Genomic DNA, 15955 nt, shown 5'->3' with positions numbered 1-15955 from the left:
CAATACAGCTAACTTTTTTTTATACTTTCTGCATTTTACTGCAGTTTTATAAAAGACACTAAAGTAATATATACCTGGGGTACAGAAAACATAAGTTCATTAATAGAACTCCATTCTGACAAATAATCAAACATAAACTCATTATAACCTGGAAAAGAATTAACAAGTTGGAATACTCCAAACATTTAAGCAAAAATTCAAATTAGATGAATTAACTTTAAAGGACAGGTATGGTCTGAATTCATGTTTTCCATAAATTGGAAAAAGGTGGTTAAGTGATCAGGAGCTGGTATAAGTTAGATGGGTGTGAGATCAGTATACTATTCAAAAATTTTAAGTGCTACAACTATTATGTACCAAAATATGGTGATTTTGTTTTCAAATTTAATGCAGTCAATAAGACTTTGACTATTCAGTATCTTGTATGAATAATTCATTTCCTCTAACGTATCATAAGTTAAAAAAAAATGATACAACAGTTCTCCAGTTTTCAGTTATTCTAAAAATTTTTTTTCTTCATAACAGACTAGAACTTCAAAATTTAAACCCAGGTATAATTATAAACATTCTCATTTAGCATAGTCTACAGAGCCCTGAAATTCTACTCAGTTAGCCTGGAGATTTGAAGGAAAAACCTGACAGATTTATTTAGACTACCCAAGACAAAAAAAAAAAAAAAAAAAAAAAAAAAAAAGGTGGCAACCAATTAAGTTATATCAACCAGATTAAATGGTTATTGAAAGCAGATTATGTTATTTAAACATATTAAAGCACAGTGGATAAAATGACTTTCAATTATATTCATTAATGCAAGGAAGCAGTTTAACAGTTCAACCAACTCTTCCTTTAGAAGTAAGCAACTCACTCTGACCCAATACCCCCTCCTTTAGCTTTCACTTGAATAAGTATGTTTATATTTGTAGCACTCAAGCATGTATTCTGTAAAGATTTACTTCAGGAGCTGAAAAATAACTATTATTTTGGTCCATGCTCTACTGAGATGAGGTTGTATGAGACTACTGCTATTTGTCTTTGAGGCTGATGTAAAGCATTGTTAGGCAGAGCAATTCTCTCACCCTAATGAGTTCTTTATAGAAGGCAAGAGAAGCCAACACCTGTATTTGAAAAACCATCTTTTTTAAAGTGAATATACTCTGCTTTATGAGTATAGTAGCATAGGAGAAAAATACCAAGAATGATTTTGAAAGTCTGTATTACAGGTTGAAACTTTTTATAATAAAACATTAGGAAGGGGGCAGGAGTTAATCTGCAGTAGAACATTTGACTTTACCTGCTACCTTAACACAGTTCTCTATTTAAAAGTGTTAACCTCTGCCAATTTGTTTAAATCCCATTAAGTAAGGTAAATCCTTTAATGGCATCTAAGGCCTCAGGAGAATAGAACGTCTAAAACTGGATATCTGGCAGAGAAAGTTAAAAGCTTATGAAATCTCAACATGTTCTTCAATTGCTCTCAGAGACTTTGGGAAAAGATCATACTAAGTCTCTGAATTTTCTCCAATTACATTATCTAAACATGCCAAAGAAAAAACTATAGTAAACAAATAATACTAAGACGAGACAATTATTAAATTTTAAACAGTGAAGCATATTATATCTTTCTAGTTACTCAAATATGCAAATTAAAATTATGAAATACTGCTGGTTTATTTTATTAGGATATAAAATCTATCAAACCTAAAGAAAAACATATGTCCCAATACTTAAAGAACACTGAGTCCAACAACATTCATATACTGATGGAAGCTTTTAAAACTAGGTAGGATTATTTTGGAGAAACATGAAGAATCACAGAAATGTTCCCATTTTTGATAAGGAAATAGTTCAGAATAGGACAAAAACATATAAAGATAATCTTCATGGCATCATTCATAATGAAATAATTGCGAATTTAGTTTGGAGCCCAAAAGGAGACTTTTATGCAGCCCCCAGAAAGCAGCTTAATACTTTTACATGAGGGGTTATGACATTATGTTAAGGGATTATGGTTTTCCCTGGATGTAGGAGATAGGGAAAGAAGTATGATTTTATGACTGACAGTACAAGAATAAAGTTAAAAACCTTAATTGCTAAAGTTAGTAGTTATTGATTAGATTTTATATACAATACAGTGGCAGATATTATAATCTGCCTACTCAACATTCATTCTCCTCCTCTTCCCAGAATAACCCAATTAATATCAGGGTGACAATATGCCTAGTTAAAAGTACTTGACTTTTCAGATTCCCTTGTAACTATAGTGGCCTAACCAATGAAATGGACAGATGTTTTTAGAGATATTGTTTTATCAATAAAAAGGACAAGTCTCACTTGGAAAAAGACACCTTTTGGGGGGTATTTCACCTTCTACTTTCTCCTAGGAAAAAGCAGCAATCCTGTGACTTCACATCTCCTGCTCAAGAAAAGGAGAGCAGAGAGATGAATCTAGTCTCAGTTGGTGTTACTGAGCTACTATACTGACTCTGGACTGCCTAAGTCTAGTGCTCTCACTGCATTAAATTTAAAAATCCCCATCTGTTTAAGATGGTATTCATCTGTTTTGTTGTGTTTAATTAACATATCACAAAGTGAATTTATGCATTATGTCACCTAAAGGTCACAATTTTCTCAGGCTGATATTACAAGCAGGTGAGAAAACTGGGGCTTATTAAGAAGTAAAATTAACTGGCCAGTGTTGATACTGGTCAGATTCCAAAATCTTCAAAATTAAACATTATTATCATTTATCTCCATTACAGCTATAAAAATTTATCTTATGTCAAGAGTTTGGAAGAAGACAGTTTGAAAATAAATTTCAAAAGCTAAAAATAAGCAATGAAGCAAGTTGATATGGGAAGCATAATATCTTCTACATCAGTAGTAGTTGCTTTTAGGCTTCCATATGTTCAACGGGTCTTCACTCTATCTATTGGCTTCTTAGTATTCCATACAACAAAAATTGTAGGAATTTTCTCACAGGATAAGAAAACATGGATACATACTGGAACAATTTAAACAGATATGTTGGTGATTTTTTGAAAGAGAGTAATTCAGAATAAATGGTACTATCATGTAGCTAGCTACAAGGACCCACTGGAAAGACTTCAAATTGTGCTATAATTCTTTCCAACATTTTATCTGTCTAGCCAACCACCTACTTTTCTAGAAAGACTTATCTTTTCAAAAAGTTATTATTAAATAATTAAAAATTTGCAAAGTTTTAAACACACTAGGTTATCATAAGACCAAGAATTCCTTATTCAGTTGCTGGCATTATTGCTGATTTAGGGACCCCAGGGCCTTCTATGCAAACATCTTTACAAAAGATAACTTAAAGATATGCTTATTTTTTAAATATCCAACCTACAAAAAAAGAGTAGAAACAAGCAATTAACAAACATCCTAACCCTTGAGAATAAAGTATAAACATTTGGTGAACATCATTCCAAGCATACCTCTAAATATATACAAAGACACAGGGACTAATGGAGAAGACACAGGAAGAAATAAAATTTATGTAGGAAAAAGCATATAACATACATACACACACACACATACACATCTTAAAGTGTATTAATTTAATATTACTCCAACATAAAAGAAACTGCTTTTATTCTGTTAGAGACAGTGTATACTAAGATACAGACAAATATACACATAACCTTGCTATAAGAGAATATGAGCCAAGTATTAGTATTAATTCTTGCCATTATTCCCAATTTCCTGTTCTTTCATTCTTTCAAGTCAGGGTTTAAAACCTTTATATTTTGATCTGGACCCAAAATACACCCACCAACATTAGGCTTAGTTCCTACAGTGAAAATGACTTTTATATTCAAGTCTTTATTTTATCTTTTCATATGTGTTTATATGTTGTACACATATGTATATGCATATAAACACACCAATGATTTTAATGCAATGAAACACTATATATTATTTCCTGACCTGGGTTTTCACTTCCAATAACATAAATGTCTTCCCTATCATGCATTCTCTGATGTTATTTTTCAGTGCAAAAAACTATTTGCTCACTGGATTTACTATAATTTAATTAATCCTTTATTTATGACACTATTTTCCTAGTTTGGAGGGAGGATTTTCTTTTATTATATAAGATATATTCTTAAAGATAAAAATTTGCTTCCATCAATAATTGCTTAAAAATCATTGGGTAGTAATTTTATCAATTATTATGAATCATTTCTCTGATTACCATTGATAAATTAATCAAGCTGAGTGGGGTGGTACATGCCTATAATTACAGCTATCCTGGGAGTTATGGAAGGAGGACTGCATGTCTGAGGTAAGTCTCAGCAACTTACTGAGACCCCATCTTAAAAAAAGGATGGGAATGTAGCTCAGTGGTAGAGACATCCTGGGTTCAATAGTTTAATTGCCAGTACCACCAAATAAATAAATAAAAATCAATGTTAAACAAGTTTGATGTTATATTACTTTTCATATGTAAGATCTTGCTTAATAGTATTTGAGATTTCTTTCTCATTTTTTAAAATAAAAAATAAAAGAGGCTGGGGCTCAGTGGTAGAGCGCTCGCCTAGCATGTTCGAGGCCCTGGGTTCAATCCTCAGCACCACATATACATAAAGTTATTGTGTGCAACTACAACTAAAAAAATAAACATCTTTTAAAAAAATTAAAAAATAAATAAAAGACAGTTACACTGCTTTGGGCCTACAAAAATTCTTAATGTCTTGGTTGTGTGTGGCATATAAAAAGCAAGATTTATAAATTCAGCCTAATCAATACATATTTTAAATCCAACAAAACTTTAGAGAGGAGAACTTCTAGAGCTAATAAATGAATTCAGTAAAGTAACAGGATATAAAATCAACACCCATAAATCAAATGTACATATACATCAGTGATGAATCCTCTGAAAAAGATATTAGGAAAACTACCCCATTTGCAATAACCTAAAAAAAAAAAAAAAAAACTTGGGATCAATCTAACAAAAGAAGTGAAAGACCTCTACAGAACATTAAAAAGAGAAATTAAAGAAGACTTTAGAAGATGGAAAGATCTCCCATGTTCTTGACTCAGCAGAATTAATATTGCCAAAATGGCCATATTACCAAAAGCAATATATACATTTCATGCAATTTCAATTAAAATCCCAATGTCATTCTTCATAGAAATAGAAAAAGCAATCATGGAATTCATTTGGGGGAAAAAAAAGACCCAGAATAGCCAACACAAACCTTAGCCTGAAGAGCAAAGCAGGAAGCATCACAATACCAGACCTTAAACTATACTACAGAGACACAGTAATGAAAACAACATGATACTGACACCAAAACAGACATATAGACCAATGGTACAGAATAGAAGACACAGAGACAAACCAAAATAAATACAATTATCTCATACTAGACAAAGGCACCAAAAACATACATTGGAGTAAAGATAGTCTCTTCAACAAATGATGCTGGGAAAACTGGAAATCAATGTGACAAAATAAAATTAAACCCCTAAACTCAACTCAAAGTGGATGATCAAGGACCTAGGAATTAGACCAGAGATTCTGTGCCCAATAGAAGAAAAAGTGGGCCCAAATCTTCACAAGGTCATCTTAGGACTTGGCTACCTTAATGATACTCCTAAGCACAAGAAATAAAATCAACAATAATAAATGGGAGGGATTCAAACTAAAAAGCTTCTTCTCAGCAAACAATCAGTAATGTGAAGAAATTGCCTACAGAATGGGAAAAAATCTTTACCATACACACATCAGATAGAGCCCTAATTACCAGGATATATAAAGAACACAAAAATCTTAACACCAAAAGAACAAATAACCCAATCAATAAATGGGCTAAGAAACTACACAGACACTTCACAGAAATTATACAACTAATCAACAAATATATGAAAAAATGTTCAACATCTCTAGCAATTTGAGAAATGCAAATCAAAACTATTCTAAGATTTCATCTCATTTCAGTTGAATGGCAATTATCAACAACACAAGCAACAATAAGTATTGGTAAGGATGTGGGGGAAAAGGTACACTTATACATTGCTGGTGGGACTGCAAATTGGTGCAATAACTATGGAAAGCAGTACTGAGATTCCTTAGAAAACCTGGAACGGAACCATTATTTGACTCAGCTACCCCACTACTCAGTTTACCCAAAGGACTTAAAATCAGCATACTACACTGACGCAGCCATATCAATGTTTATACCAGCTCAATTCACAACAGCTAAAGTATGGAACCAAGCTAGATGCCCTTCAACAGATGAATGAATAAAAAAAAATGTGCTACACATACAAAACTGAATATTACTCAGCCTTAAAGAAAAATGAAATTATGGTATTTGCAGTTAAATGGATAGAGTAGGATAAATACCATGCTAAGTGAAATAGGCCAAACCCAAAAAAACAAAGGCAGAATGTTTTTTTCTAATAAGCAGATGTTGATCCATAATGGGGGGGGGGCCTACAGAAGAATGGAGGAACTTTGGATTGGGAAAAGAGGAGTGAAGGGAGAGAGGGTGGTGGTGATGGGAAAGATGGTAGAAAGAGATGGACATTATTACCTTATTTATATGTATGATTACCCTAGGTGTGACTCTGCACTATGTACAGCCAGATGAATGAGAAGTTGTGCTCCATTTGTATACAATGTGTCAAAATGCATTCTACTGTCATGTATAATAAAACAAATTAAAAAAATTTTGGTGAGTTCATATAACTTTTCTAAAACAAAAATAGGAGTTATGAAATGTTGTTCGTTCCTCTTTTTTTTTTTGGTACCAGGGATTAAACCCAGGAAATCTAAACCAATGAGCCACATCCCCAGCCGATTTTTTTTTTAATTTTTTTATTTTTAGACAGGGTCTCACTAAGTTGCAAAGGATGACTTTAAACTTGTGATCCTCCTGCCTCAGCCTCCCAAGCCACTGGGATAACAAATGTGTCTCACACAACCAGGTGTTATGAAATGTTCTTAAAGAGAGCTGTAATTTCATTCCACTAAGTGGAAAAATTATCAGGAAAACAAGTATATAATTTGATTAAATTCTAATCAGATTATATTTATTCAGTGAAGTTAGTTTACTTCTATGTAACATTTTCTCATCTGTTCCTACGTAACATTTTCTCCTTAAATGGTTAACTATATTTGATTTTAACAAACTCCCTTCTTCAAACTAATATCAGAAAATATCACTGTTCACCAAAGGGGCTTCCAAAAAGAAAATATGAGAAGGGTTAAATCCATAATAGGTATCTGAAGACACATACAGTTATACAACAATTAAGGATGGGGAGATGCTCTGAGGAATGAGCCATTAACAGAGTTCACTGTTATGCAAATTCATAGAGTGCCCATATACAAAGCAAAAAGGCTACATCATCATTAGGTGATATAATGTTGTAGGATCATCATTATACATGCAGCTTGACTAAAATATTATCATACTTCACTGCATTGAGGTATATTCACAAGTATTCTAGGTATCCTATTCTTGGACAAAAAATAATTTAGTAATAACATGATTTGTAAGTAATATTGGCACAATTTTTCTCAAAAAAAAAAAAAAAAAAAAAAAAAAAAACCACATAAAAATCCTAGGCTGGGCACAGTGGTAGAGCATGCCTGTAATCTCAGCAGCTTGGGAGGCCAAGACAAGAAGATCATGAGTTCAAAGCCAGCCTCAGCAATGGCAAGGCGCTAAGAGCAACTCAGTGACACCCTGTCTCTAATAAAACACAAAAACTGTGCTGGTAATGTAGCTCAGTGGACAAGTGTCCTGAGTTGAATCCCCAGTACCCTCCCCAAAAAATTAAAAAAACAAACGTCTTCACACAATGTCATACTCCATTTCTTGACAAAAAGAAAAAAAGGCATAAAATCAGCAGTGAAAATTAATGCAGCGAAATACAGTATCTGGCACAAGACGACTTCTTGGCTACCTGACTAGTGGTAGTTTTAGAATACCACTGAAGTAGAGTTGGGGTTCAAGAAAAAAGTTTCTGAATCTCTAGAAGAAACCAGTGCAACTTAAAATGAACAAAACACATCGTTTCTTAATTTCTGCAAGAAAGAATACACTTTGAGGTTTAAAAATGTCATGACTGAGAACAATTTCCAATTCAAACTAAAAAACAGTGAAATACACAGAAGGAGATCTATTTACTAAAGGTGTACACTAAAAATTGAGTATTTACTAAAGCTATGGTAGCACAAGGTGTTTCAAAATCTTCAGAGTATTTTCAATAATTTCTAGAGTTAAAACCATTTTGGTATTGATGATTAAAGTTTTCTAAGAAGATATCACTAGGATAAAATCTCTGCACAGAGCTCAAAGTGGTGGCATAAACCTGTAATGCCAGTGGCTCAGGAGACTAAGGCAGGAGGATCACGAGTTGAAAGCCAGCCTCAGTAAAAGAGAGGTGCTAAACAACTCAGTGAGACCCTGTCTCTAAATGAAATACAAAACAGGGCTGGGATGTGGCTCAGTACTCAGTGGTCGAGTGCCCCTGAGTTCAATTCCCAGTGCCTACCTCCCCAAAAAAGTCTCTGCACATAAGCTCAAAATGGAACACTAACATTCTAAAAGTAAAGCAAAAACATTTTTAAGAAAGTTTATTAATATTTCACACAAGGAACAGAACACCTGTGACAAATATATTGAAGTTTACATTAATTTAAAAAAATTAATAGTTTTTTTAGTTTAGTTCAGGGCTACAGTACAACCTGGTAACTTATTAGATAGTAGTAATATTAGATAGTGGTTCCACCTATTATGAATAATTTGGATTGACTGATTTCAAATTTTGAGAAACAAACGTCCTATGAAGAGCAGTCAGTCTCTTTTTTGGTGTTCTTTGGTATGTTCCATCAGTCCACAAAACTTTTTTTCCAAATCTACTATATTCTAGTGAATACTTATTAACTGAGCAAAATTTCACCATTCTTAAGAGAGTAAAGAATAAATTTTTCTTCTCTCTGGTGAAAAATCACATTTGTGTGATGAATTAATTTATACCCTCGAAATAATAAATCATAAATAATAAATAATAAATCATACATAATAATACAAATATTTCTCTATAAACTGGGGTACCAAAAAGAGTGATACATATGAAAAGAAAAATCACAGTATGGAAATAAGTAAGATTTTACCAGAAAATAACTATTTATTTTACCTGTGTCTGAATCTCGTTCTTCATTTCGTGATGGGCTAATAGTAAAAGGAAGTTTACGTTTCATGGATGATTTCTCCTTCATCTCCTTGCCGACATCACTTCGGTCAATTTTTGGAGTTTTGCTGTAAGATGCAATCTTGTCTTTACTCTATTAAAAAGCCAATTATGAATAAAGTTATATCAACATTATATAAAGAAACACTGTACTTAAAAACTACTATTGAAGGAAATTTTCAGACAGACAAAAATAGGTCTTACAAACCATCATTGTATTCAATATACTCATGACACAGATTTAACATTTTTTTCTAACTTCTTTCATATATCCCTGCTTTTTATTTAATAAAAAAGTTTTAAAATGACAATAAAATATCTTCAATATAACAGTCATATATCAAATTGGAGTCTAGATGTATCAAATGAATAAATATACAACTCTGAAAACACAATTTTGGACTGAATTAAATGGATATACATATAGACAGATTATAGATATAGATATAGACATAGATATAGATATCTATATTCTGGCCTATTATATCCTTGAGTTCATCCTCTGTAGATTAAATCAACCACAGAATAAAAAACATTTGAAGAGAAAATTATATCTCTATTAAACCTGCAATTTTTTGTCATTATTGTCTAAACAAGAGTATAATAACTATTTATACAGCATTTAATGTTGTATTAAGTGTGATTAAGTAATCATCAGGCAATTTAAAGCTAATGAAAAGAATATGTATAGGGTATCTGTGGGGTGTCTTAGGACAATTCCCCTACAAATCATCTACACCAATTCTTAGGGGATGCTAGACTGACAGTATCAACTTATTAGAAATGGAAATTCTCTGGCTCTATCCTAGACCTACTGAATTACAATGGCAAGGGGCCTAGTGATCTATTTTAATATTCCTTCCAGTTTAAGAATCACTGCTTTTAATCAATAAAAAAGTAAATATGGAGATCAAAGGACTAGAGAACACTTTCCAGCTGCCTCAGAGCTTGGGATTCAGCAATCTGTGTGATAGAATTCACTGAAATTCACATAGGACAGTACAAGACTTAATAGAGATCCAGAAATTCAGGTGTTTTGGACACAGGACAAAAACGAGTACATTGGTGCCAAGCAGGCAGTAGCAGTGATGACATTTCACCACAGAGGAGAGGCGTAACACAAAGTAGAGAAAAATATAGTGGAAAAATTTGGCATGGGACAAATTATAGAATAGTCCGAATTTGGATGAACCAGAGGATTAACACCAGATGGTGTTTGAAAAGTGCTCTATGTTTCTCGACTGGCAAGTGAAGTGCTGCAGCAGGGAACCATCTTGAATAGGTCATGATGCAGCTTGTTGCTGTAGAAGCCCAGGAAATTATAACAAATATTGTCATATCCTCAGCAAGCACCCACTGTGCTGCCCAGGGTGTACCTAGCAGAATGCAATTGAAACAAGCACAGAGAAGATTGTACCCAGGGTTATTCAGGTTAGAGATATAGAGGGGAATGCAACATGCTTCCCTTTGAGTCTTGCTGGTCTAGAAACTTAACCAGCAAACACAAATACAGACCCTAAGCCTGGGAAGGCAGTGCATGTGTGGGCAGTGTAGTGATACCTGTGAGTGGTTGGTTACAAAGTAGAATTCTCAGGACACCCCTGAGATGGAGACAGCCAGAAGAGATGAGCATCCACCTGGTCCTAGAGATGTGCTGATTCACTCTCTCAGGAGCAGATACCATCCCAACAAAGTTCCCAAGGGTATGATCAGAGCTAAAACTTAGTTGACAGAACTTCCTATTTAGAATTCAGAATCAGCCCCACAGAGGGAGGATATCAATCTAGTCTGTTCAGATGAAACTGCAATGGACACTGCTTCTCATTTTATCCTACTGGTAATCAGGGAAGCTGAAGACTAATTCAACCCGGTTTGTGTTCCATGTAACTCCAGCTGGCAGCTTGATAAGTAACAACAAAAAAGAACAAAGGTTTAAATTCCTCAGCTCTTGTTCTAAGGGGTGCAAATCCAAAGAAGAAATGGAAAATAAGGCAGTTATGGCATAGGCAGTGAACACTCATCCTTGTTGTTGATAGTTTTGACTTCGGTGGAGATAATTCTTTTTTTCCCCCTTTGTATGGTTTTCTTGCTGTGCTGATTGAGTAGTTCATGAAAAAACACACATATTATTTTTTTTTCATTTTATTTTGTTTTTCTTTTTCTTTCTTCTCCCTCTAATACCCAAGTTCTCTTGTTCTCTATTAGCCCCTACTTCATTTCTCTTTCTCTATTATTTCTTTTGCTCTACTACCCCATTTTCTTTTCTCCTAATGAATTATAATTTTACTGTATTTTAGACCTCTTTAGTTTATATAATTTCTGCCCCCACCATTCACACTGTCACAGTTATTAGTACAGTGGATGATGTAGCTGATGCCTGCTATTTATTTTAATGCTAGACCTAGTTCACTGTCGTCTACTACTACTGCTGTTAATTGTTGACCTGCTGTTCTTGTTTTTGCAGTAGTGTTATACATGCCATTGCAGGCAACAGATAAATTTTAATGTTGCATATTATTCACTTTTTTTTCGTGTGTGTGTGTGTGTGTGTGTGTGTATTTCCCTTTTTATGAGTTGTTGGGAATCTACTAGGATCCTATGAGTTCACAGGTAAAGACTCTGTTGGTAAACTAAATCCAGTCAAGAGACAGCACATCTTGCTCCACACATAAAATACCCCTGGCTCAAGCTTCAACAATCCTTTAACACAAAGAGTAGATAACAAAAGCCCCATACCAACAACCACGCCATAAGTAAAAAAGGCTATAGGAAGGTGAGCTCGGATCCCACTAGTGGACATCTATTCCTACAACAAAACAGGCAGAGGCTACAACACTGCATCTCACGGAACATACTGTTGCACAGCTGAGTTACACCAGCAGGTCTGCAGTGGTACACTGAGAGCCACTAGAGGTTGAAATTTACATCTTAAGCCTGTGTGTCGAACTAAAATATACCAAAAGCACATAACTTCAACAGATACTCAACAAAGGACCTCTTTGTAATAGAGAAAGAGAACTTCGTTTCAACAGATGTACAAGTACACACACCAAATTTATAATTACCCAACTAAGAAATACTGGGGATGACTTTCCAGAGAACATCTGTAAAAAAAATTGATTATTAAAATGATTAATGAGAGGCTTGGGTTGTGGCTCAGCGGAAGGGCGCTCGCCTAGCATGTGTAAGGCCCTGAGTTCTATCCTCAATACCATATAAAAATAAACAAAGATATTGTGTCCAACTAAAAAATAAATATATGTAAAAAAACTTGATTTCACAGAAAACAGAACTTCAGGCTTCAAAAAGACAGGTATAGGAACCTGAACACTCAGACACAGTAAATAAAAAAAGGCAATGACAAGAATATACAGGAATGTTGGGACAACATGAAGAGATCAAACTTGAGAGTCACTGCAACTGAGAAAGGAATGAAGATATAGGCTCATGGTATAAGAACCTTTTTATCAAAAATAATAGAAAACTGTCCAAATCTTAGAAATGACATTAACATTCATATATTAAAAACATATATTCCATGCTTATAGAACCCCCCCAAAAAAGAACCTTTCCAAGAGAAATCATAATCAAAATGGAGAATAAGAATAGAATATTAAAAGCTGCAAGAGAAAAAAACATCAAGTTACATTTGGATGTAAGTCAATAATGCTTACGTCTGACTTCTCAGCTAAGACTCTAAAATCCAAGAAGGCTCAAATAAGAGAAAAAAGCTTGGGAAAAAAAATGAAAAAAAAAAAAAACCCTGTCAAACTAGATTGCTATATTCAGCAAAGCTATTATTCAGAACTGAAGAGGATATAAAAACTATCCACTGTAAGGATAAACTAAAAGAATTCATGATTACTGAGCCAGCACTACACAAAATGTTTAAAGATTATACTATACACAGAAGAACTCAAAAACAAACCTTAAAGCTCCGGAATGGATGACACTCATAAGAAGAGCAAATAGGAAATGCAGATTAAGACTAAATTCAATATATGAAACAAAGCAAAATGTCAGGAAACAGTAATCACCTCTCCATAACAACTGTGAATGTAAATAGCCTCAATTCTCCAAATAAAAGACACAGACTTGGTAAAGTGGATTAAAAACATGATCCAAATAAATGCTGTTTGCAAGAGACTCATGAAAGGCAAAGACATGGACAGGTCAAAATAAAATAATGAAAAAAGATATTTTATGCAAACTGACTCTGAAAACAAGCAATAGTAGCTATTCTCACATTCAACAAAGCACACACACACTTCAAGCAGAATTAATCAAAAGAGACAAGGAAGGTCACAACATAAAGATAAAGGGAAAATTCCCAACAAGAAGATATAATAGTAAATATTTATACCTCAACCTTGGTGCACCTAATTACATGAAAAAAGCAATTCCTGATGTTAACATTCAGATATCTCAATATGGTAATACTGGGCAATTTCAACACACCCTTGTCACCAATAAACAGGTCATCCAGATATTATATGAACAGATACTTATGACCAAAATAATAGTATAAGTGAAATGGACCTAACAGACATAACATTTTGTCCAACAGTACCTTCTCTGCAGTTCATGGAACCAATTCCAAAATGAACTTTAATTACAAAGTAAATCTCAGCAAATACAAAAAAAATTAAAAAGATAATCCTTTGTATATTACCACCAGATGAAAATGAAATCAAATTAGAAATCAATAGCAAGAAAAACTATAAAAACCACATAGTCACATGGAAATTGAACAGTAGTCTTTCTTTAATTTATTTTTTAGTTGAAGACAGACACAATATCTTTATTTATTTTTATGTGGTTCCATCCTTGATCAAACCCAGTGCCTCGCATGTGTGAGACAAGCGCTCAACCGCTGAGCTACAGCCCCCAGCCCCTGAACAGTAGTCTTCTGAACAAGGAATGGATCACTGTTAGAGGAGATATTTAAAAATTCTTAGAAGAAACAAAGAATTGTGAAACAATATACCAAATTTTCTGTAACACTACAAAAAACCTAAGGGCAAGGTTAAACTATTTAATGCCTACAATAAAAAGAACAAAGATCTCATATGAAAGGCTGGGGATATAGCTCATTTTATGGAGTGCTTACCTAGCATGTACAAAGCCCTGAGCACCCAGCACCACCAAAGAAAGAAAGGGGAAAAAAAAAAAGAAAAAAAAAATGGAACTATCTAATGTTACATTTCAAGGTCCTAGAAAAAAAAGGAACAAACTAATTCCAATACCAGTAAAAGACAGGAAATAATTAAGATCAGAGGGAAGTAATACAATTTTAAAAACACAAATAAACAATGTAAGAAAGATGAATAAACTGTGAGCTAACTACCCAAGAAAAAGAAGACCTAAATCATGAAATGGACATGAAAAAGGAAATATCACCACATATATTCATGAAATTCGGAGTAACTACAGACTGCTTTGAAAACTTACATTCTAATAAATTAGAAAACCTAGAAGAAACTGACAAAATTTATAGATGCATATGACCTACCCAAATTGAACCACGAGGATACACACACCTAAACAGAGGTATGGAAGAAGGCAGAAGTGAACTAGCCAGCTGATGGTGATCTACTCACAACACAGAAAGGAGGCAAAGGAAAAGCAGAATTGAGAAATCACCCAAGGAAAATCCACAACCACAGTTCCTGTGCTCAGAGACAGCCACCAAGATCTTCACTACCATAAAAAGAATCCAGTAGGGGGGTATGGGTATACTGTGACCCACAGCAAACACAGGGTCACTTCAGAGCCTGCATCCTGAACTTACTACACACAATAGAAAGAGCCAACTCACAACACTGCACCCTGTGAGAAGTAAGCTTTAGGCCTCTGAGTTGTCAAACCAGAGACTGTTATAGGTAGTTCTAATGGGGAAAGTTCATAGCATTTAGCTCATACATTAAAAGAACAGAAAGATACCAAATAATAATCTAATCCAACTCAATGTCTGAGCAAAAGAAGAACAAACTAACAGAAGACAGGAAATAATTAAACCCAGAGGTGAAATCAATGAAACTTAGATTTAAAAACAATACAAAATATCAATGAAACAAAGAGTTGGTTTTTTTGAAAGGATAAACAGTATTTATAAATCCTTATCCAAACTAACCAAAAGAAAGAGGAGAAAAAAACTCAAATTATCTAAATCTGAGTTAAAGTGGTAGTTTGAAAAAGGAAATACCACCACAGACACAACTGAAATCCAGAAGATCATAAGAAACTATTTTGAAAATTTATATTCCAATAAGCTAGGGTATACAAAAAAACTCAAAAAACTTAACCGAGTCAATAAGTGGACAGAGGAACTAAACAGAAATTTCTGAAAAGAAGAAATACAAATAGTCAACAAATATATGTAAAAATGTTCAACATCTCTAGCAATTAGAGAAATACAAATTATAACTGCACTGAGATTTTACCTCACTCCAGTCAGAATGGCAATTATTAAGGATACAAGTAACAATAAATGTTGGCAAGGATGTGGGTGGGGTGGAACTGGTATACCTACACATTGCTGGTGAGTCTACATACTAGTGAAATCACTAGGGGAAGGCAGTATGCAAATTCCTGAAAAAACTAGAAATGAAATCACCATTTGACCCAGCTATCCCACTCCCTGGTATATATCCAAAGGATTTAAAATTAATATGCTACAGCAACACAGCCACATCAATGTATATTACAGCAACAAAATTCACAA

At 33.8% G+C, this 15955-nt stretch overlaps 1 protein-coding gene across 7 annotated transcripts in view; it reads right to left on the bottom strand.

Annotated features, from left to right (window-relative positions):
* Positions 1-15955, bottom strand: part of Ankrd12 (ankyrin repeat domain 12) — a 149130-nt gene that overhangs the window by 90301 nt on the left and 42874 nt on the right. For 6 of the 7 annotated variants that reach the window (XM_048806574.1, XM_048806570.1, XM_015482550.2 and 3 more), the window contains exon 3: positions 9178-9325. In XM_048806574.1, coding sequence (XP_048662531.1) covers positions 9178-9325 — 148 coding nt within the window. Of the gene's footprint in view, positions 1-8443; positions 8449-9177; positions 9326-13566; positions 13576-15955 lie in introns of those variants that run through there. The other variant, XM_048806575.1, reaches the window with a different exon arrangement.

Source organism: Marmota marmota, unplaced genomic scaffold (assembly GCF_001458135.2).
Source record: "Marmota marmota marmota unplaced genomic scaffold, marMar, whole genome shotgun sequence".
In the NCBI taxonomy this organism is placed as follows: domain Eukaryota; kingdom Metazoa; phylum Chordata; class Mammalia; order Rodentia; family Sciuridae; genus Marmota; species Marmota marmota.
This window is presented reverse-complemented; position numbering and strand designations above follow the sequence as displayed.